The sequence below is a fragment of the Mus caroli genome, unplaced genomic scaffold, assembly GCF_978045245.1.
Source record: "Mus caroli unplaced genomic scaffold, Mus_caroli_1 scaffold_4, whole genome shotgun sequence".
Lineage (NCBI taxonomy): Eukaryota > Metazoa > Chordata > Mammalia > Rodentia > Muridae > Mus > Mus caroli.
This window is the reverse complement of record NW_028227259.1, coordinates 120095733-120118637: the sequence shown is the minus strand read 5'-3', so window position 1 is coordinate 120118637 and position 22905 is coordinate 120095733. Positions and strand designations below refer to the sequence as shown.

General features: G+C 49.4%; 1 protein-coding gene across 16 annotated transcripts in view; it reads right to left on the bottom strand.

The window, feature by feature from the left end:
• The window catches only part of Cit (citron rho-interacting serine/threonine kinase), a 163238-nt gene that overhangs the window by 54729 nt on the left and 85604 nt on the right, over nucleotides 1-22905 (bottom strand). For 9 of the 16 annotated variants that reach the window (XM_085837073.1, XM_085837074.1, XM_021161971.3 and 6 more), the window contains 10 exons: nucleotides 19920-20090; nucleotides 19615-19665; nucleotides 19155-19208; nucleotides 16893-17033; nucleotides 14912-15037; nucleotides 11806-11901; nucleotides 7986-8102; nucleotides 6953-7062; nucleotides 5814-5988; nucleotides 790-987 (listed from right to left, as the gene is read on the bottom strand). In XM_085837073.1, coding sequence (XP_085693199.1) covers nucleotides 790-987; nucleotides 5814-5988; nucleotides 6953-7062; nucleotides 7986-8102; nucleotides 11806-11901; nucleotides 14912-15037; nucleotides 16893-17033; nucleotides 19155-19208; nucleotides 19615-19665; nucleotides 19920-20090 — 1239 coding nt within the window. Of the gene's footprint in view, nucleotides 1-789; nucleotides 988-5813; nucleotides 5989-6952; nucleotides 7063-7985; nucleotides 8103-11805; nucleotides 11902-14911; nucleotides 15038-16892; nucleotides 17034-19154; nucleotides 19209-19614; nucleotides 19666-19832; nucleotides 20091-22905 lie in introns of all 16 variants that reach the window. The other 7 variants (XM_085837079.1, XM_085837080.1, XM_085837081.1 and 4 more) reach the window with 2 other exon arrangements.

Below are 22905 nucleotides of genomic sequence, written 5' to 3'. Positions count from 1 at the left end.
GGTTGGTTCCAGCACCTTGTGTGTCTGCAGGCTCACAGTATCCTACAACTTCAGCTCTGGGGACTCTGGCGCCCTCTTTTGGCCCCCGCAGATACTGCACCCACATAGCATTGATTCACACTTAACTACTGAATAAAAATAAACCAAAGGGGGAAACAGAGAGAAACCTAGGCAGCATGGGAGTATACACCTGGGATCACAGCAACTCGGAAACAGACCAGGGGGATTATAAGTTCAAGACCACTCAGGACTACACAACTCAAAGCATCCACAAAATAAAGTAAAATAAGATAAAGGCATAAAGCAGAAATACACCTTGAAAGAAACAGTAATACAAATGAGACCAAGCAGGAACAAAGCAAAAAAAGGAAAAAAAGAAGAAAAACAAGACTCAGGAATATAGGCTCTTAGAAGTAGATGACTGCGGGACAGAAATTATTAATTTTTCTTCTGATTATCAAGAACCAAAGTGGAAGACCCAAGTACACAGACTCTAGCTGAAATGAACCTCACGTGTGACAATGATCACTTTAAAAAGAGGAACAACAGATAAACACAGGAGGAATTTTTCAAGTGCACAGGGGAGGATCTTCCTGGATGAGCTAGTGTATTAACGCCAACAAAGGAGAAGCCTCTCCACACAAGCTATTTTCCCACCCACCATCCGCACCCAGGAATCATTTTTTTCCCCTTTCTCCTGACATCTCTAAGAGTAAACAAAGACACTTGGCGCCTACTCGCATCCTGGCTAAGACCTCCTGAACCTCTCGGAGATGCTCACAGACTCACCGTGAGCGCCTGGATCTCCTCCTCCGCTTCTGCAGTTGTCTCCTCCAGCTCTGTCTTCGCCTGGCGAAGCTGGCTCTCCAGTGCTGCCCGGGCGGCCTGCAGGGCGGTCAGCTGGGACTCGCGCTCCTGCAGGGACAGCTGCAGCTCCGTGAGCTGCCGCTTCAGCTCCAGCTTCTGCTCCTCGTGCTCCAGGCTGACCTGTGGAGGGGTTGACACACTCAGGAGACTGTAGAGAGAGAGGCTGTGAAGACACAGCCTGCCGCAAAGCCTGAAGCTTTGACCTGGTCTTGGATCCAACAGCTAAGCCTGGGCAGAGTGGGTCACACTCGGGCTTCTCAGAAATCGATAGCTCTGAGAGATACAGCAGGATGTAGAGTGAGCTCTCCCATGGGTTCATTCAACCACAGACTGAGAATATTCAGAGAGAGATTGGAGAGAAACTGTCTGCGTTGACCATGCCTACACACACACAGACATGTCTTCTTCCCCTACACAGGTCAGTATCCTGGAACTTGCTATGCAGACTGGGCTGGCCTTGAACTCACGGAGATCGGCCTCCCAAGGACTGGGACTAAAGGCTTGTCCCACTGCCACCCCACCAACAGAGCTTCTTAGAGAACAACCGCATAGCAGTGGTGTCCTCTGTGGCCTATAGCACACACAGGACGCACAGAGGCTCTATGCAAAGGTTTCCCTCTCTTCCGAAAGGCATTTGGGCAGCTACAGGTTTGGGTAGCAGTGAGCAGAGTCCTAGAGCCCAAGCCCTACTGACCATCCCTTATTCAGATGCTTAGGCAGGCTTCCAAAGGGAGGCAAGGCAAGGCAGACAAGGGAGCCTCAGATGAAACCTAATGAGTCCCCGGGATGAGGAGGACACTTAAAGGTAAATGGACAGAAATAACATCTATTAGTGACAAAGACACCTTCACAGTCGGAACACAAATGCCACAATAGGCTGGATGCTATTTCTTCTAGACGTTCTCATGCTGACTTATCCCCGTTAGGTAGCCTGCAATAATGTCATGTTTTGAGGTAAGCACCCTTCCTCCATCTGCCCGAACAACCATCCTTCTACTTGATGTTTTATGCATTCGCTTAAGGAAAATTTAATGAGCTATTTCTGTGTCGAGGAGGATACGGAGAGGAAAGACAGCCTGTGCCTTCGAGTTGAGGAGCAAGAGGAAAGTTGCTATCTGCAGTCAAGTGTGACGGTCGGTCGGGTAGGGACATGGAAGGCTGCTGTAGAAACAACAGAGGCACAGTGGCCGACTCCTGCTGAGGATTCCTAGCTCCCACATCAGGGGCAGCTCAGCACCACCTGTAACTCCAGCTCCCCGGGATCTGACATCCTCCTCCACCGGCTCCGGGAGGTACAGACCAAGACAAAGCGCACCAAGCTTCCCTGGGGACACCACAGGCTGAGGTACCCGGGCAGGCAGAGCAAGCTCAGTGGGATGGACTTAGACAGAAGGGCAAAGCAAGAGGTTTTAGGTTCAGGAGATCTGACGCCCTCTTCTGGCCTCTGCAGGTACTGCAAATGCATGGTACACATACAAACACATAAACATAAAAAAAAAAAAAATCATAAAAAGTGACAATCGACAGGAGCCAAATCAGGTGGTAAAAAAAATCAGATGGTAAAAGGGCTGGAGACACAATACAGGATTCTGCGTGAACCTAGCATGCACAAGGTCCTGGTCAGGTTCGACTGAGCAGGGACGAAGCCATTTCAGGACCATGCCAAATGAGTAAGCGACGTTTGCTGTCCTCACAGGAAATCTACAAGAGTTGACAACAGCGGGACGGGGGTGGGGTGGGGTGGTGGTGACCCAGCAAAGAAGGAACTTCACAAAAGGTGACATCCAAGTCCCAGCTCACCAGAGCCAAGAGAAGAAGGAATTGCAAAAGATTTAACCAACAACACCTGTGACTAATTTGATTGGGGGGCAGGGAACAAGGAACAGCAGAGAGTTAAGTGGCTGCCAGGCGGGCATCTCCCAGGGATCGAGGTCAGTGACTCCAGTACACCAGCGGAAGAGAAGAGACCCTATGAAGGAAAAGGTAGGAAATTCACTGCTAATGTGCTAACTCGCTGTAACTTTGTCTTTCCTTCCCACGTCTGTCTATCTGTCCGTCTGTCTGTCTTACTGAGCCTGTGCTGTGTGGTAGCTCACCTGGGAATTCCAACAAAGGAGAAGTCCCAAGATCCTAAAGTGACAGTAACCGAGATGGTGTGACCGCAGAAGACACTCTTAACGGTACCAGGGTCACTCAAAATAGCTCCCCAAGCACTTGAAGAACAAGGTGTCGCCATTACCTCCACTCTACAGATAAGAGATAAGCAGACTGCACTCTGGAGAGATCAGGCAATTATGCAAATGTTACACAGCTTTAAAAAAAATACAAAATAAAAAAATGGCAGGGTTGGCGCTCGAACCCAGGAAGTATGGTGGGAGTTCGTGTTTGCAAACATGAAGTCTTACTGTTTGTCTCATTAAAATGCCAGCTGTCAGAGCAGGCTGGGACTCTACCAGCAAGCCCCAAATTTCCCCAGATGTCCTTCGGCAAAACCAGGAGGCATGGGTGAGAGCGAGTCAAGGGGAAATCAGGTGGCTGAGAGCTGGGCACTTAGCAAGCGCTCAGAAGCCCAGGGGGCCATAGAAAGAGCTACCACTGCACACAGAGGCGAAGGAGAAAGCTCAGGGCCCTTTAAGGCAGAGAAGACTGGAGGTTGAGGCCTCTGCCCCGAATCTCAGTACCAGCATGCCTCCCAGAGAAGACCGACTGGCCTTGTTCTATTTAGAGCTAAACTCCGAAACTCCCAGGGAGAATACAGAGCCTCTTATGAAACATTTTAAGTTTCTCCTACCATCCTGGGGGTGGGGGAAAGTGGTGAACTGTTTCCCAGGTGAGCTACCGCACAGCGCAGGCTCAGTAAGACAGACAGACGGACAGATAGACAGACGTGGGAAGGAAAGACTGTGGGGAGCAGGTGTGGCAGCAGTCCCAAGAAGGCGCCGGGGACTGCAGCTAAGTCTTATGACTTGCACCTGACTTCCTCATACATCTGAATATAAGCCACAAACATCGTGAGAGCTGCGCAGGTGTACCAGGTTACTGGCGAAGCCATTTTGGTGGAGATATGCCCCTGCTGCCCTGATTAGCTGAAGCTACGTACCTGGTGAGGTGATGTGGCCTGCTCTGAGTGGATGGGAACTGATAGTATATAAGAGTGGGAGGCCCAGGGCTCGGGGTCTTTCGCCTACACAGTCAATGCGCAGCCCAATAAACGTGTGCAGAAGGATCCTATTGTGTTGTCTTTCTTGCTGGCGAGTCAGGCGTCCCACAAAAGACAAAGACAGCTGCTGCTGTGCCCAGGCTGAGAGCATCTGTCTGGGTTATTTGCACTGACACGCCTAAGGCTGATCTTTCTGGGAAGAATGAAGTATAGACTGGAGGATTCAAGGGAGACCAATTCCCACTCCAAGGAGGGTCTCAGTCATGCAGAGCGGTTGTCTAAAAATCAAGAGAAGGAAGGTAAGGAGGGAAGGAGGGAGGGAGGGAGGGAGGGAGGGAGGGAGGGAGGGAGGGAGGAAGGAAGGAAACTTAAAAAAAAAACTAACTACACAGCCAGGCATGGTGGAACACGCCTTTAATGCCAGCACTTGGGAGGCAGAGGCAGGCAGATTTCTGAGTTCGAGGCCAGCCTGGTCTACAGAGTGAGTTCCAGGACACCAGAACAGCCAGGGCTATACAGAGAAACCCTCTCTCGAAAAACCAAAAAAAAAAAAACCTAACTACAAATCCCATTTTTAAAAAGCAATTAAACCATGCTCTGCGGCTCACACCTACGGTGCCCTCAGGAGGCTGAGCCAGGGCTGTCTCTGTCTCAGAGAACTTGCAATAAAAAGATGATGCCTGGGAAGACATTGTAAGACGCTCTGTGTGATGCTACGGAAGAGATCCAGACCTTGGCAGGCCCTGGAAGCAGGATTATGTTGTCTTTGGAGCCCACATCTGTAGCTGTGAGGACCCCTTCTCCACCGCAGTCTCTTCCTTAAGAAAGTACGCTCTTCCACAAACCCCATCATAAATATGTGTGTCTTCCCTGCATGAGGCACTATCCCCACACCTGCCTGGGTGTCTGACTTGCAGGAATGGCTTTCCAGTCTTGCTAGTTTGGGGTCAGTTAGCTGGATGCACACCCAAGGCCAGGAACACTCATCTCACATTAGCACATTATACCCTGGCTACTAATTGGCACACAGTAGGTCCTTAACAAATCCACAATGGGCAGCTGCATCTAACTTCCTGGCTTTGATGGAACTGTCCCCAAGCCTTGCTGTATTCTCTGTAAAGCGTGGCTCCGCCCAGTTTCCCTGTATCAGGCAAACAGAAGCCTGGCTGTCCTTTCATCTCCCGTCGTTAGGACACCTCTGCCTCAGCCGTAGGCCTGTAACCAGCCCCCTGCCTGTACTGTACACCTCGTGGTCCTCATTAAGTCCTGCTGAAGGGGGAGCTAACTGCTCAGCCACTGTTGGACAGATGCATCAACCTACACGGCCCCTCACATAGCCTTAAGAGGGAGGAACATCACCGCTGACACTTCACAGATGAGGAGGCCGAAGCATGGACATATTAGTTATGAACAGAAAATGATGGGGCCAGCGAGAGGGCTCAACAGGTTAAAGGGCTTGCAGCCAGGCCTGAACAACCCAAGTTTGATTCCCCAGAGCCTAAAGGGTAGGAGGAAACCAAACTCCCAAAAGTTGTCCTCCAACTGCCTCAGGCACGCTGTAGCGTGTGTAAGTATGCATCTGTATACATACAATGCTATTTTCTGAACTGGTAATAAGTAGAAGTGAATTCGAACCCACGTGGCCCAGACTCTATGCTTAGACACCATGTACAAGGCCTCCGCTGTGTGCTGGCTTACCTTTGGAAGCTGGCTGGCTCCTGAACTGGCTCCCACCCCCCCACCCCCCGGCCCCAAAACCACCCCAGGGACCGACCCTCCTCCTCACCTCCCTCAGCCTTGTCTCCAGCTCCAGCAGCCGACTCTTGTCACTGTGATCTTGGTGGCTGATCTTCTCCAGTTGCTCTTCCAGCTTTCGGTTCTGGGCCTCCAGCTTCCCGGCCTGCGTCTCCAGGTAAAATTTCTGCTGCCTGAGTTCTGAGATCATCTCTTCCTGGGCCTTCCTGGTAGGGGTGGGGTGGGAGGGGATCCAAAGAGAATAATCAGAGGTAAACAGGTTTGCTTGGGATAACAGACAGAGAGGCAGAGTGAGAAGGTACATCTTCCATGAGTGGGCAGTGGACACCCCAAGATCAGCCGCAGCCTGATGCAGGCTCATCAATGTGAGGAGCCTGGGACCCTTCCAGTCATCCCTGCTCTGAGTCCCTTGCCTGTTGGACTAAGTAAGGACAAGAGACAGATGCTGCCGGATCAGGCTTGTGGCAGACCTTTTCCTTTTTCTCTTTTTGAGCCTATTTACAGAGAAGCAAGAGGTCTCCTCTGAGGAGAGGTGTCTTCCTCAGAGCTTGTAACGCATGCTCTGTGAAAGACAATGCCATCAAGAAAGAGTCTTGCTCCTTCTGGAACTTTGTGAGGCTCCCTCTCCATCCCACCGACTGGAACTAGTACTAAAACCTAGATTCCCCCAAGACCTCGGAGCAGCTTATCCAACTGGTTCATGTTAAGATGGGAATGTTTTTCTCAGATCTCTAGAGGGATCGACATTCACGAGGAACGTGATCCTTCTGGCAGGAAGACCGGGGCCAGAGCACTCATGGACCCGGCCATCCTTGCTCTTTCCAGCAGAAGGCACAGCTGAAAGCCGGGCACACGGGAGCAGGTCACCTCTTGCTGACAGCACCTGCAAGTCAGCATGGGGAAGAGGGACAGCAGCTTCCCCAAACCAAGCTAGAACCAGCCCCATTAGCCTCAGCAAACTTCTCTGTGGTCCGGTAGGGGCTTGAGGTACAAAAGAGTACCAAACTCAAAGGGGAGCTGCAGGATGGAGGCCCTTCAGAGGACAGCAGAACTACACAAGTCTACACAGGAAGGCTGGGCACGGGACTGAACCAGTTAGGACTCCCATCAGACAAAAGAACAGACTTTCTGTGCCAGCAGAGGTGGCCAAGCGCGGGGAAGCATGCTTACATGTTCCTCTGGGTGAAGAGACTGCTGTTTGCTGCAAGCTTGTTGGCTTCCGACAGCTCCACGATCCTCTGCTCCAGGGATCGGATCTTGGAATCCATCGCATTGATCATCTGAAACACAGGAGACACCTCACACGTGAACGGGCACATGAAGAGAGGGGCTAAGGTGGGCCCTGGGAGCTGAACAGATCATCTCCTTAGAAACCCATAGGTTGGCCAGAGGCAGTGAGAGGAGCCACCAGGCTATACCCTGAACGTCACAGGTGTCATTGCCCGGTGGATGGCATTCAGCTGTTTTTCCAACGGAAACCAGGGTCTTCTCACTAAGTGGCCTGTGTGGGAGGCCTTCACCCTACATAGAAGCAGGCCTCTTCACATCTCCGTGTCCCTTGTACATAACCCGGGCCTTCAGGAGCTTCTGACCCAACATACAAGTACATAATAACATATTCCTCTACATTTTCCTAACTTATTAACCAGTAGGAGTTGAGGGTGGAGGCTAAAATGAAAGGTAGGCAGGACCCTCCCTTAGAGAGGACGATGGCACCAAACCCAGTGTCCTTACACATGCAAGGCAAGTGCTTGAGCACTGAGCTACGCTCCCCCCCCCTTCCCTTGGGAATTCTGGGGTGGAGAGCCCCAGTGACGGGTCTGTGACAATACAGATTGACAAGCATCACAGACCAGTCTTGTGCCCAGCAAGTTTACGCTGGAAGGGAGAGAAACTAGAAAATTAAAAAAAGAGCGAGTGAGCCATGGGAGACTTGGGGGGGGGGGGTTGGGGGGAGGGGGGCGCAGCATTGGGTGCTGTCCAGAGTTCTGAAAGACCACACTGCAGCAGGCTGCCATTGGGTTTATAAATCCGACCCTGTTCTCTTGGGACAGGAAGCTGTTTCTGAGAAAGCTTCCTGATACCTAAAACCTCGTAGGGTATCATGGAGAGACCATGTCACCAGATGAGACGGGGTGACTCTTGGCCTCGCAGGTACATAACCTCTTCCTGGTAAGATGGCGTGGCTTGTCTCAATACCCACCGCCTTCTGCTCGCTCAGGATCTTGCCCTTCTCATGGGCCTCCTCTTCGTGTCTCTGCATCATGTTCTCCAGGCTCTCCTTGTCGGCCAGGTCCTTCTTTATCTGATTGTCCAACACCTATGGAGACACGAGATGTTCATACCCCGGGGGAGGGGCAGGGGGAGGAGAGGCAACAGAGGCCCAGAACCTGCAGACTCCAGGGTGGAAGGCGAAACCAGAACACAGTCTATTCGCCAAGATGGCATGCGGGCGGGCGTGAGGGTGCCTGCCAAGGGCCTACTGTAGAGTCAGCAGCTCCAAAGACCAGTGTATGTGCAAGAAAGTGAGAGAGTGGAGAGAGAGGGAGGAGCGGGGAGAAGGAGCGAGTATGGGTCAGCACCTAGACCTGTAAGAGCGAAGCGCCTAGCATCTGAGAGCATTACATTACCTGGGGGTGCTTTTCTTAGCCAATACACCAGGAGTTTTCGGAACATGCCTTGCTCCTGATTTGTTCAAAGTGAATTCTGGGTCCTCCCAAGCCATGCATCTCAGAAGGAGAGGAGCTGAAGGGCCAGGGTAAGTCTGGGTGACTGAGGCTGATGTTCTAACACAGCCAGGGATAAGAAGGCGTTGCCCGGCCCGGCAGTATGTGGGTGGGGAAGATAATACAAAAGGCAGGGGTGGGGTGGGGGTTTGGGGGAAGATGGCTCTTTTCCTCTGATGTAACCAGGATGAAAAGTCCCTGGAAAAAGACACTGTCCCCAGGGAAAGAGACATGCTCTGTTCTCTAGGCTTATACATTAGGACCTTCTAGTCCTAAAGAGGAAAAATAACACAGTAACGGTGTCACCAAACACCAGCTTGGTCTCATGTTCTACGAGGCACTTGGCCCTCCCAATCGCCACAACCCCGAGGGGCAGAGAGGAAGGAAGATACTGAAGTCCCCCGAGCCTTTGACCACGAGAGACCCTGTGCTCCTTGTCACAAAGAATGTTTGCCTTTGTGAACGACACCCGCTGCCACCCAGAACAACGAGAAGAGACTGGGAATAAAGCTGACAGAACTGGGGTCACAGATGGGATCTGAAATATGCCTTTCCCACAAGATCTATTGTGAGGGGCCCTTTACAGCTTCTCGGGACAGCGTCCCTAAAAAAAGAGCCAGCCAGCAGGGAAGGGACCTACAGGAGAAAGGAAAGAACATGTTTCAAAGAAGGCTTTAAACTAGAATTGACTGGTGGGGGAAAGAAAAAAAGCGAACGTCTGTGGAGACCGGAAGGTTGACAGTGGGGTCACGAGGAGCGGAGGGCTCAGCAGGATGATGAAGTGACCGCTCTGCTGGGTTTCTGAGGGTGGTTCTAAAATTATGAGCAAGAACACAGTGAATCCAGGGTACGACCAGAGCTGTGACAGAGACGGTCTTAGACAAGCTGGAACCAGAACACAAGGCAGAAAGGTTAACGAGCAGACGCCTGTGTGGATCCCAGTAGAGAAGGCAGAAGAAAACAGCTTTTTCTGAATGTTCCCCAGGGGTCTATAACGTAAAGTTCTGTCTAGCCAGAGGGATGGAGACTGCACAACACACATAAAGCCCAGTCTCGGGAGGCCTCCTTTTTCTTCAGGGTGCCAATGCAAAGGAAGGCGTGGTCAAGGTGACTGTTCTAAATCAGACCCTGACCTTGGCAGCGATGGGTCCCAATAAGAGCTGCATGTGGATCAGAAGGGCCAAGGTTCACCCAGAACAGAAGGATCTCAGCTTCGACAGGGGTTGGGGGTAGGGGTTAGAGATGTAAGACAAAACATGCCTTCTAACTGGCACTTCGATATCCTCTTGCAAACCGCCGCAGAGTGGATTCCACAGGGGTTACCGTCATCACATACCTGGGCTAGGCAACTACCATATAAAGTCATTAAAGCTGAGAGCCAGTACAAATCCCAAACTAGCATGTCTGGTCAGGGAAGAGATCACATAGGATATAATGACCAAAGTCATGCACAATGAGCGAGGCTCAGTTCTCAGGGGGTGGGGGTGGGAAGAGAATTAAAATATTTCAGACCAAAAACCAAGTAGAGGCACACTAAGAAAGATACAAAGCTGTTTCTAACAGGAGGCATTTGCTGAACCCAGTGAACTTAAGCTTCAGGCTCCATAGCCTTAAAAGCTTTGAGAGAAGACAGAAGTCAAAGTTCCCGTTAATGATTTTTCCGAAGAGAATGGGCAGCCTGACAGTTAGACGAAAGGGAACGGACATCATGAGAGAGCAAAAGAGAGAGGGGTGAAAAGCCAGTCTTCAAAAAAACCAATTATCAGACAGCTCTGCCCGCTGCAGTTCAAGAACTGAAAGGCAGACCTGAAGATAAATCCGTAGAATTGAAAGTCATCGTCCACAATTTAGTAAACCTGAGAATGAAACAAACAGAATATCTTCCCAGGAATAAAGCAAACCCCTGACATTAAAACCTCAGTAGATTGGTCGGTCTGCAGTTTAGATACAGTTAAGAGAGAGAGTTAGCAAAGTGGAAGGCAAAGCGGTAGATATAGCACAGAGAGATGAAGAAAAGGAAAACACGGAAGATGGTGGATTCCTGGAGACCTAGCACATGTCTATTCAAGTTCTCAAAATGGCAAAGAAGGGACAAAGATGGAGAAATAATACTTGAAATACACGGAATACTAATTTCCTGAGTGGAGTAGAAATGTGCCAATGCACTCAACATATCATCAATTCCAAGCAGGAGTAAAGTAAAAGCCATCAAACATCCCAACAGCTCACAGAAAGACCTACAAGAATTAGGCAGAGGAAAACACGAAGGGTGTGTGTGTGTGTGTGGAGCTTAGAGGCTCATTGTCAAGAAGGTAATAGCAAGACTTACACGTGACTTCAAAATAAAAGCCAAAGTAGAGTCGGGTAGACAGCCATAGAGCACTGGGGCAGCCAGTGGAGAATGTGGCACCTAAGAATGAGGCGCGCGTGTGTGTGTGTGTGTGTGTGTGTGTGTGTAGTGTGTGTGTGTAAATGAGTGTCTATGTAGTATGTGTGTGCATGTGTGTGTGTCTGTGTCTGTGTAGTGTGTGTGTGTGTGTCTGTGTAAGCACACAGGCAGCAGAGACTGAATTGGAGGAGAAGGGGGTGGGACAGAAGGAGTTGGGGGAAAGCAGGAGCGAAAGAGAAGGAAACCAAAAGGGGGGTCAGACACAAGAGAGGGTAATGCCAGAAATGTGAAGCACGTAAAAGACAGACATATAAAAAAATGTCCTAATGGATATCAGTGTTTTGTACCATAAATACACGCCATTTCTAAAGACTGAACCTAAGGAGCTGGACAGATGGCTCAGCGGTTAAGAAAGAGCACCACCTGCTCTGGTGGATTCCCAGCACCCACGTCAGCTCACAGTCACCTGTAACTCGAGCTCCGGAGGATTCAGCGCCCTCTTCTGGCCTCCTTGGACACTGCACTCACATGCACATGCCAAACTCAAACACACATATACACACACGTGTATGCAAGTAAAAAAATAAATAATAAACTTAAAAAATGAGGATAAAACAAACACATTTTCAAAACAACCCCAGATCATCACAGAATTAAGTTCCTAAGGACATACTTTAAACAAAAGTATGACCAATTCAGAGATGCAGAAAGAAAACTAAGAAGAATGTGGAATGTGGTAAACATGCCCTGAATCATAGCGGGGTTAAAAACAAATAAATAAAGATGGAACCACAACCCTGGTCTGCCCTTTGCTCTAGCAAGTGCTGAGCCCAGAGGCCCAGGGAGAGCCTAGATGCCCAGATGCTATGCAGGGAAGGTCAGACAAGATGGAGAGGAGGTCGATTTACCTTGATCTTTTCCTCGTAGTGCTGTTCCTTCTGTTTCAAGTGTACTTCTAGGTGTTGAGCTGAGACCTGAGCCTCCCGATGTTTCTCCTCCAGCTCCTGGACACAAAAGAGCAGTCAGTCAGGTGGGCTCAGGGAAGGGTGCCAAGGCGGGCAGGCACGAGACACTCACAGGGACCGTGACCGCCACAGGCAATGCACACGACGTTGCTCCTGCAACACTAGACTAAATCTCTTGGGAAGGAAATCAGCGCCACCATGTGGCTCTGGCTCTCCCAACACGTGCGCGCGCGCACACACACACACACACACACACACACAGCCAGTGGGCTGTGAGGCTGGGATCAGAGATGAGATGGTGTGACAGGTCAAGACAGGCAGCAGCTTGACTTTACACAGAGAAATAAAGGTAACAAGACAGCATTAGGTTCCGTACAGCACAAAGACCCTGACCACTGTCTTAAGCCTCAGGCTATTTAAGGTGTTGATGTTCATCAGCCTTAAATAAGAAAAGGGGTCCTGATGTATTATGGAGATAAACAATTGGGGGAGAGGTCTTCCTCGCTCATTAAACATTGCTCAAGAACCCTCGCCAAAAAGGAAAGCAATTACAATTATTAGCAAGTATGAAAATAATCCTGGCATTGTGAGTGACTCCTGTCAATGACTGGAATGTGGAGGTGTGAACCCTGGGACATGGGCACATGACTCAGTGTTTCTGTGAAGTGTGTGAATGCGCCAGCGCACACGCGTGAGGAGGAGACACACTGGGGTTGCGTGAGCAGCTTGAACGGACAGCACTCATGCTTCTTCTATGGCTGTCTGTCCTTCAACAAAATTCATGATTCGTTAGAAAACTACAGCAACTCATTTGCCCGTGTGTTAGAAACCGGCCCTATACAAAAGGCGGCATCCAATTCACTGCAGGCACCCTAACTGCAGACATGGCCGCACAGAACCAGGAATCTGGGCCCACTGGTTAATTACGGACACCAGAGGTCATGGGAAGTTGATATCCCACGTTCTCTTCAACGGAGAATTCTGAAGAATGAGGAAATCATGTGGGATACGTCCACAAAACAGAAGGCAGGGGAGGAGGGCGCTGGTGGGGGGAGCTTCTGAGAGTCACATGCTCACAAAAACCCACAACCCTGCAGTCTCGAGCTTGTCCATTAAGACCAGGTGCGCAAAGTCTGCTGCGCTCCACCAGACATGCTCCCAGGGAAATTGGACATAAACAGGAGTCTAATTAATAAAAACATTTTACGGGCTTTGAGCATGTGCGCGAAAGGGCCCGAGGCAAAGACTCCTTTGAATGATTGAGGGCCCCAATAACACATTTTGAAATTTCTTATCGGAAGAGCATGCATATTTGGGATCTGTTTCCCAGCGTCACCGGTCCATGCCAGGACGAAGGACCGCTCTTGGCCCGTGTCCTGTACACTCTGCGGCCCGAGCACAAGGGTCTTGAGCAAGAGGCACATTCTGTTAAAACGAGGGCACATTCAGCCACGCACGAAGGCACTTGGGTGGGTAACAAGGTACATTCGGATATAAAGAAAGTTTGCTTGTCTTGCTGGTTACAAATCACTTGCTAATCATCTTTTTTCCGGTTCAGCCCTCATAAGATGTCACAGAAACAGGGATAGAGATCTACAAACTGGTTAAAGGGAAGACCCACCACTCAGAGAGCTGAGTCTGACAAGGATATGGGCGGCATCTAAAACGCAGGGCACTCACACCTCACTACGGGGTGGGTGGTTTTGTCTTTGTTGTTGTTGTTATTTGTTTAATGTCTCTTTTTTCTATATGTGTCAGAGCAGCTCTCCCTGTTCACTGCTACATTTCCAGCTCCTGGAACAGGGCCTGGCGCATAGTAGAAGCTCATTAAATATTTGTTGAATGAATGAATGAACACGTCACCGTTAAGTAGGGAAACCCTCTGGGACCACAGAAGAATTGAAACCTTTCATTGATGGCTCGTTAGCCGGGTAAAGGGTAACAGTGGCAGGATCTGTCTTCACTCACAGTAAAACTCACGTGCCTGACAACGGCAGGAAGAGATTTTAAAGACAGAACAAGAGATCGGAAAAGAACAGACAACCACGTTTGTCTTTGTGTGTGGACACACACACATATGCACATAAATATAGAGACTGGAGGGCAAGGTGCAACAATTTAACCAATTCCTCTTCTCGCATTTGCTCCAGAACATACTTAACATTCGTGATATACAGAGTCACCTATGAGGGGTCAACACTGTGCAAACCTGGAAGTCAGCCATCCTCGAGGACATACGCCCACGGGTATCCCACTTCCCAGAAGTGACAGGAGAGATGAAGTGGCCTTTTTACATCCCCACCTCCTTCTGGGGGAACAACTGCACATTGGGCATGAATTACAAGCCACCCCTGAGCCTCTCAGACATGACATCTAACTTCTGACTTTGGGAGCAAGGCTCAAAGGCGGTCCTTCACCCTGGCCAGGGACATAAGACAACACATCTGCCAACATCCCCTCGTTACATTAATTTGGTCATCAGTGCCGAAGACAGACTCTGAGTGATGAAGAGATGGATGCTCCAGCTGAGGCGAGGGGAAAGCAATAAACACAGCCGCCGCCGCCGCCGCCGCCGCCGCCGCCAGAGGGGTGAGTGGGTGAAGAGCCACCCCGGGCGGGCGGATACTACTTACTCTGAGGGAACCAACCCTCCTGACTCATTTCTTTCCTTTCTGAGAGTGAGAATCTGAGTTTGGGCCGTAGCTGTCTAAACCCCCAGTAGCTTTTTGTACTGGTTTTGCTGAGTTAACAGCCAAGCAGAACTCTGCTGAGAGGAGGGTGTGTGAACGAGTCATGTGACAAAGGCCAATTCTATTTTTTAAGATGCCGGGTGAGAGCAGACCAGGGAACAGTAAAGACTGCAGTGGCCGGTCAACTAGTGCTAAGAAGTCCAGGCCTGGTTCATCCTTTCCACTCCGCAGGTGGCTCTCTCTGACACCGCCTCTCTCTCCATCCACCTACGTGGTGACACCCCCACAGGACAGCGTGCAAGCCTTCTTGCCCCCTTCCCTGTGAGACCGCTAACTTTGCACCTTTGGTTCCTGCTCACCAGAATTTTATCAGCCATCTGCTGGATCTGTTCGGACTTTGTCTGGATGTCATCCTTCAGTCTGTTCTCTCTACGCTCCATGGTCTCTAGTCTCTTTACCTTGTTCTCCAGGGAGTGGCGGCGTTCCTGTGGGTCGTGAATCAATCAGAGAGTTTTAATGGAGCAATCGCTGCGGGCATACTACCTGCACCGAGGGAAGAGCCCTCGGGAAGTGGAGGGGAAAATCCCAGGCACCTGACATAACGGCAAGGTGACAACTCTAGGACTCGGTGCTTGGCTGTGCGGATTGCAAGAGTGCATTCATTCATTCAAATATTTACCAAGCACCTACTATCTGCAAAGGACCACACTGGGCGTCATGTGGAATACAGAGGAAGATGACGCACTCTGCCCTTGGAGAAGATAAGACAAACCACAAATAAACACACACAGCTTAGGAGTGTGTGTGTGTGGGGGGGGGGGGTGCCAGGGCGGGGCCGGGGCAAGGCCGGGGCGGGGTAGGACCACAAAGCAAAAGGTCCCAGGTGTTGTGGTTATTGATGGCGGAAAGAAGTGGGATGCTGGGCTGCACAGTTTAAGTGTGGGTAATGGGGGGCGACAAGCTTAAGTGAGACGTTGCAGGGTGGCTTGGAGTGAGGAGGGGGTAAAGGGCTGGGGTGCAGGAGGCCACTCATACACACGACAGTCAACAGTTGCATTAAGGGAAGCTCAGAGGAAACAACCTTCGTCAGAACCCAACAGGAGCTCCAAGGAGAGGCCAGACAGACGGACCGCTGCACGGGTGGGGTAGAGAAGAGTGAATGGAAAAGAATCAGCGCGGGGGGGGGGGGGGGGGGTTGGGTGTCAAACGGCTGCCCCATAGAGCTCAGGGCACACCTAATACATAGACACCCTTAAAGATTCAGGGTAGGGCAGGAGAACTTGGGGGTTCATGAATCTTACACTGTGTGTTATTTGGGGAGATGGACAGATCTGGAGCTGGAGATCAAGAGAGGGGAAGGGGTCCAGCCCGTGAGGAAGGAGACAAAAGCAGAGGGCAAGGAAGAAAGTCAGCTCATTTATATTTATAGGGCTCGGTGACTCACTAACAGCAACTCTCAGAGACAAGCAGACAACGCCAAGCCAAGGTTTCAAGGCTGGGGCAACTGGAAGAATAGCAGGGGGGTGTGACCGCCATGGCGAAACTACAAGAGGAAGGTAGTTTCCGGAGACAGTTATGGAGGGTCACTCTGAACTTGAGACACTGTTCACACACATTCTGGGGATTTCAGGATGACACTGGGAAATGGTCAGGAATGCGGGGGGTGAGGACAGACCCCAGACAGCCATGTATAGGCAGGGTCACATGCAGACTGCGGTGGGGAAGTGGGAAGACCCGGGGAAAGACAAGACAGTGAAACTAAGTGTGTCACAATCCGCTGCGTGAAACAAGGGAGGGAAGACGGGTGGCGGAGAGGCAGAGACGGGTAGAGACGTCTCACTCCATACTCCTATTTTGTCTGCACTGTTTACATTTGACAGTGAACAGCCGGTCGTGTTTTCAGTATAGTTACATAATTGATTTCAACAACAACAACAACAACAACAAAAGAATCTGATGGGGACAGGGCCCAGAACACAGGCCCAGAGTCACTGCCTGCCACAGGTGATGGGCGGAGCCGAGGAGACCAGATGAGTTAGATCCACATTGTGTTAAAAACTGAGAAAAAAAAAAAAAATGGAGAAGACAAAACTTCCGAGCGGCAGCCAGAGAGCCTGGAGGAGATACAGTCACCGAGGTTGCTTCAGAGGCCGGAGGGAAACAGGCTGGACAGCATCCAGCAGCCCTGCTGTCCCATCTCCTCTGGCCTAAGGCCTTTCAAAGGGATCTTCAGAGGGAAAGGGGTTTTGGTCAAACAGGAGCAAGTTCTTTACCTTAGGAACAACCAGGGTCAAACAGGCGGTGAGGCTGAGGAGGGCCCCGCCGCCACTTGCCGCTCACCTCGGCTTCCACCAGCTTCTTTTTGATGCCCTCAGAGGAGTCTTCCCGGTTGTGTAGCTTCTCCAGCTCCCGCTCAGCTCGCTCCTTTGCCTGGCGGATATTCTGCAGGAGCTCGGTGGCCTCTGTGCTGGCTTTTACAGCCTGGCGGGAGAAAGGGGGACAGGACACAGATGTCAACGCATATTTATGTGGGAGAAGAAAAGACAAAACCCAGGAAAAAGCAGGAGACACTGATCACTTCGGACCCACTTTTCAGAAGAAGCGTTCATTTATTGCTTATTTCGTGCATGTTAGGAACACTGGTTTTTAATCTCACTGAATTTGGAACTAGTCCTGTAGTTATAAATGAGGCGCCTCCCTTTCTTGGGGTGTCTAAAAATCCTCTGTCTCTCCAACTTAATGATAGACACAGAAGCAAACGAAAGGTATCAAAGAGCTGATCTATCGAGTTAACCTACTTCCTCCTGATCGTTCTACCTGTGGGAAATGGGAAAACAACCACAGTAAGAAAACATGCTAAGACAGAGCTGGGATATGACCTATGACCTTTCAAAGACTGTTACAGCCTTGGCGTCTGTGACAATCCACAACACAGACAGAGGGAGAGGGGGCTAAGCCTCTGATTTTTGTTGTTTATTAACTTTCGTTTTGGTCTACCCTGCACTACAACTTTTGCAGCACTGTCTGAATTTATGAAACAAATCAAAATGATTATGTACAGTATATTCATAGTACATATGAAAAACCATACACAGCATCCTCATACATATCGCACGAAATGAGATTTTAGCAAGTACAGCCGGTTAGCTGGTACAGGCCTGTGAAGGCAGCTTCTAGGAGGAGGATAATGGACTTGGGCTAGCCTGGGCTACGTAGCAAGACTCCAGTAAAATAAAAAAGTGGAAACGAAATTAAAACATGGATTCTAAGACCTGCAATGTGCCACGTGGGAGAGGGTGGACCCTGAAATGTGTTAGAATACTTTTTCTTTTCTTTCTTCCTCTCTTTCTTTCTCTCTTTCTTCCTTTCTTTTTTTGTAATTTTAAGCTAATTTTCACTATTTTGGTCAAATAAAAGGAAACACATTGGATGGGTCCAGACTGTCAGTGGCGAACAGTGTGAACTTCCCAGGGATGTGTGGTCCAGCCTCGTGGACGTTCAGTGGCTTGGAGAGGGTGAGGATGGATGCCAGTGCTCTGGCTATCAGACTTCTTTTCTTTTTATTTTGGTACAGAATTTATTTTGATACAAAATAAAGGTTTTCATTAGTACGAATTTCTTCTATTGGTACAAAAATGTTTAAAAGTACAGGGCTTAGACCCAGTCCTTCTGTAACTGTTATTATAAATTGACCTGAGATGATTAAGCCTGCGAGTTAAGGGGCAAATAGCAAAGTCATGGCTCTGAGTTTACCAGAGTGCTTTTTAAAAGGAAGGCAAAACTGCCCTTGTTAAGCTACCCAGCAAGCCCGGCACAGATGATCTGACCAGAAACCATGTCATGATTCCTCCACCCCCTTGCTGGGCGAGATGTGACCGAGATGTTTATTAGCCTGATCATGCCACAGCTGAATATATACATCACAACACCATTCTGTATACTATATGTATATGGGGTTTTACATTTTTATTTATCTGTACTTGATGGGCATTGGTGTTTTGCCTGCATGTATGTCTGTGGGAGGGTGCCATATCTTGTAGTTAGAGACAGTTGTGAGCTGCTAAGTGGTTGCTGGGAATTGAACCCAGGTCCTCTGGAAGAGTAGCCATCACTCTAGCCCCAAATATATGTTCATTTTGTTTTTCAATTATTCCTTGATAAAGCTAAAGCAATCTACCAAAGTTTGAAAAGTACTACAGAAACAGGACTATTAGCACAAACTTTGCCAGCACCTCCCTCTCCCCTACATACACACACAATCACATTAGGACACCAGGGAGTCCCCAAGAAGGAACCTTTCATGGTCCTGGTAGAGAACAAACCAGACTCCCCTACAAATGTGCACTACCCCAGCCTCCCTCCCAAGGCACCAGAAGCCACCTTTGGGTTTCTGCCCCAGAGCCTCACACGAGTTTGGTTTTTAGAAACCATCACTGCAAACATGCCTCCAAAGGAAGACCTAAACTCAGGACCCCGATATTTTTGACGGACCACCCCTTTGTCTCTGCTACTGGTGACTAACCCGGCTTCTCTCTTCTCTACTGCTCCAGGGTGAGGTAGGCTGGTACGTGGAAATGGGGGGGGGGCGTCACCCACACTCACCTTCTCCAGCTTCTCCTGGAGCTCCTGGATCTTTAGCTGCTGCTCAGCATTGATCTATAAACAACCCAAGCCGGGGAGAGAAAACACACGGCCATCAATCAGCACCTGTTTCCTCCGGGTTTCTGCGGAGACTCTGGGGTTTGTTTTCTAGAACTTACTAACATAGAAAGGACACTCGCCTGTCAGAGAAGCATGGGCCTGTCCCGAGCCAAACTGTGGTATGTGTGTGTGTGTGTGTGTGTGTGTGGTGGGGGGTTATATTAAAATCCACAAATACTGAAATCCCAGCACTTAGGTAATGGAATCAGAAGAAGCAGATAGGTCGAACTTAACTACACAATAAGATAAATATATCATCACTAGAAAACTATTCTTATGTAGTAAGCAGTCACTTATAATATAACAACTATTTTCAAATACAAATTACTCTATCTAGTCAACCCCATCACAGAAGACACACCTTCTCCAGTTTGGAATATTCTCCCACTTCAGGCTTCCCTTGGTCCTTAGCCTGTAAGTAAAAAAGATAACATATTGGGACATCTCAACAACCCACTGTCACTATCTAGTGTACTTCCATGGCCTCTTGAGACCAAAACCACAACAAAACAAAAATAATGGTATCTATAAATAAAGATGGGGCGTTTTCCAAAGAATCTCATTGTGTCTCCAACCTACACTTGTTAAGCCAGCGTGGCCTTGCATCTTGTGAAGATCATCCAGGGCCGTGCCCCCGGAGTCCCCTCTTGGAGGGTGGCTGACTACCTTCATCAGTTTGTGCTGACATTCGTTAGCCTTCCGCTTGAATTCCTCGGCGGCAAGCCGAGACTCCCTCAGCTCAGACTCGTAGAGATCACTGCGCCTGCGGGCTGACACCAGGTCTTCTTCCAGCTGATTCATCATCAGCCTCATCTCCTCCACCTGAGCCTGGTACTCCTAAAGACGGGACAGAGGACAGGAGGTGAGCCGCAGACCTCCACCGCAAGAGGAGGGCAGTGAGAGCGAGTGCGGGTCAACCACGGAGGAAGATGTACATTGGAGGGTATGTGTCAAAGAACGGATGGACAGAGACAACTGTTTCTAGAGTGACTCAAACAATCTAGAGACAAGAGACGAGTCAGAGGGGTGTTGGGAGGCAGGGGAGTGGGGGGGAGAGAACATTAAGTTGCGTTTAACGCAGAACACATGTCCGGAGGAACCCCATCAGGAACCTGTGTGCTGAATCAGATGCTCCGAGCAAACGGCCGCACGGATTCAGAAAAGCCCCCGGGGATGCGCAGGCGCACAGACAGGGGCTCTTCTCTGACTAAAGACAAACTGTGCGCAGGCGCGGGCTTCTCCGCCAAGGGTGCTCATTGCTATGGATTTGTCCTTCGGATGCTGAGCGGTCCTGACAGAATTAGACATGGTACCAGCTTTGGAATTAACCTTTCAGTCGGAACCCGAGGGTGATTGGAAGCCTCGGAGGGAACCTCTGGGAGGGTGAAACATCGATGTCTGTTTCTCACCATTAATCTTTCTGGGCTCAAAACGGAAGGTTGAACCTAATGCCGCGCAGTGCGAGTCACCCAGAAATCTCGAGGAGTCACAAAACCCTGGACCCTGACAGAGTGATTTTCAGAGGGGGGTGGGGGTGGGAGACACGACTTTTTCCCCCAAGAAAAATTATCTTGTTCCCTGAAACAAAAAGCCTTAAAAACCGTTCCAAACAGTTCAATGTTTTCCAAAGTGAATTTTAACACCGAATGAGAACAGTTGAATCAAAGGCTTCCCACCCCCTACACACCCACACACAATGAAACAGGCAACGGCCTTGAAAAAACTTCGGAACCCAGGATAGAAATCATCTTCCACAGAAAACCGAAGGCTGAGTGGGAAGATTATGAGGCCTGCTTAACATGACCAGGGCAGGAACAGGCAGGTCAAACATGACAAAGACAGGGATGAAGCCGACACCGTCTTTGCCGTTCATGAACTACACTGACATATGTGAGGTGAAGCATCAACTGAGACAGGATACTGGTGGCAGGTGCTTTTTAAGTCGGTATTTTGCAACTTACTCTTTGGTTATTTTGTCCTTGTAGATGGGGCAGCTCTTTTGCATATACTAGATCAATGCTCTACCACTGAACTACAATCCCAGCCGTTTTATGACAGCACTGCCTCTCCCCTCCTCTCTCTCTCTGTATATATATGTGTGTGTGTGTGTGTGTGATGTGCATGATTCCTGGCAAGCGTGTGCCACAGCATGCATGTGGAGTTCAGAAACCAGCCATCAATTGGCCAGTTCTCTCTCCTACCACATGGGTGCTGGGATCAAACTGCAGCCATCATCCGTGTCATCCCTGTGTGGGGAGTGCTTTTCCCCTGCACTCATGTGGCCCAGTGTGGTATCCCTCTGTGGTAGTAGGGTGTTCGGTGCCTGTTTGACCTCACGGTAGCAGATCCTCACCCCAGACAGGCACTGAGGAGAGGACATTACAAAATGAGCCTAGAGTTCAGGTGCCAACACTCACCCTATGTGGGAAGCATGAGCCAGAGAGGGTGTGTGGGTGCCAAAAGACGGGATGTCAGTTGCCTGGCCTGGGACACAGGCCATAGTGAAGTGGTATAGCCTTTTCAAGGGGTTCTTTGAGATCCCCCTATCCGGGGATACCTTATGAGTTTCATGACTCTTAGAACTGGGCCTGCCTTTGACCCTTTCAACCTTTAGGGGGGGACAGGGGGGCAGAGGAGAAGGAGGAGCCTAGTGAAGTGACATGTGCCTGCAATCCCAGCACTTAGGAGCCAGAGGAAGAGGACCAGGAGTTCAAAGGTCATCCTCAGATACATAGCAAGGTAGAGGCCAGCCCAGGCTATATGAGACCCTGTCTCAAAAAACACCAAAAAGAAGACATATTTACATACATGTAATACACATACACATAAAAATACATTACAAATATACACTTACATAGTCATATATTTTATATTGTTATACTTTAACACTACATTCATATAAGTATTAAAATGTTAATGTTGCCTATAAAAGCAATACCTATAAGCTCAATATTTTTAAAGGAAAAAAAATCAAAATCTGAGCAGTTGGGAGACTGAGGCAGGAGGAATCCAAATTGAAGGCCAGCCTGGGCTACATACAAGAAAGGATTAAAATATTTGAATACTGTGGGCTGTTTATTACTCCAGATTATTGTCCCACGTTGGAAATATCATTATTGTGACACCTCAGTCTGTTGTGCTGAGCATAAAAAGGAGCCTGATGGCAGACACAGCCCCCTCAAGCTGTGACGAGGGCAAAGACCCAGAAAAATCACCCTTTAAAAACAAAACAAAACTGTATGACATTTGTGTGTGTTCATGTGCACGCATGTCTGTCTGTCTGTCTGTCTGAACCACAGTGTGGCCTGTGGAAGACAAAGGACAGTCAGTATGTAGGACTTAGGACTCTCCTTCCATCCTGTGGGTCCCACGGATCAAGTGTAGGCATTCATGCTTTAAGGCAAGCACCTTTATCCACACTCCCCTTTTCTTCTTAAACTTGTAAAGAAAATATAACTGTTATGGGGTGTTTTTTGTTTTGGCTTGGTTTTTTGTTTGTCAGAACAAGAACAAATGCGCCTGTGTAGTGAGAATTTTGGTTTCATTAAAAAGCCCAGCTATGCAAATGTTTTTGTTTGAATCCCAGGTGCAGGATAAGAGGCTGCTTCACAGCAGGTGATTATGATTTGCCTGGTGCTCTAGCAGGGGTGTG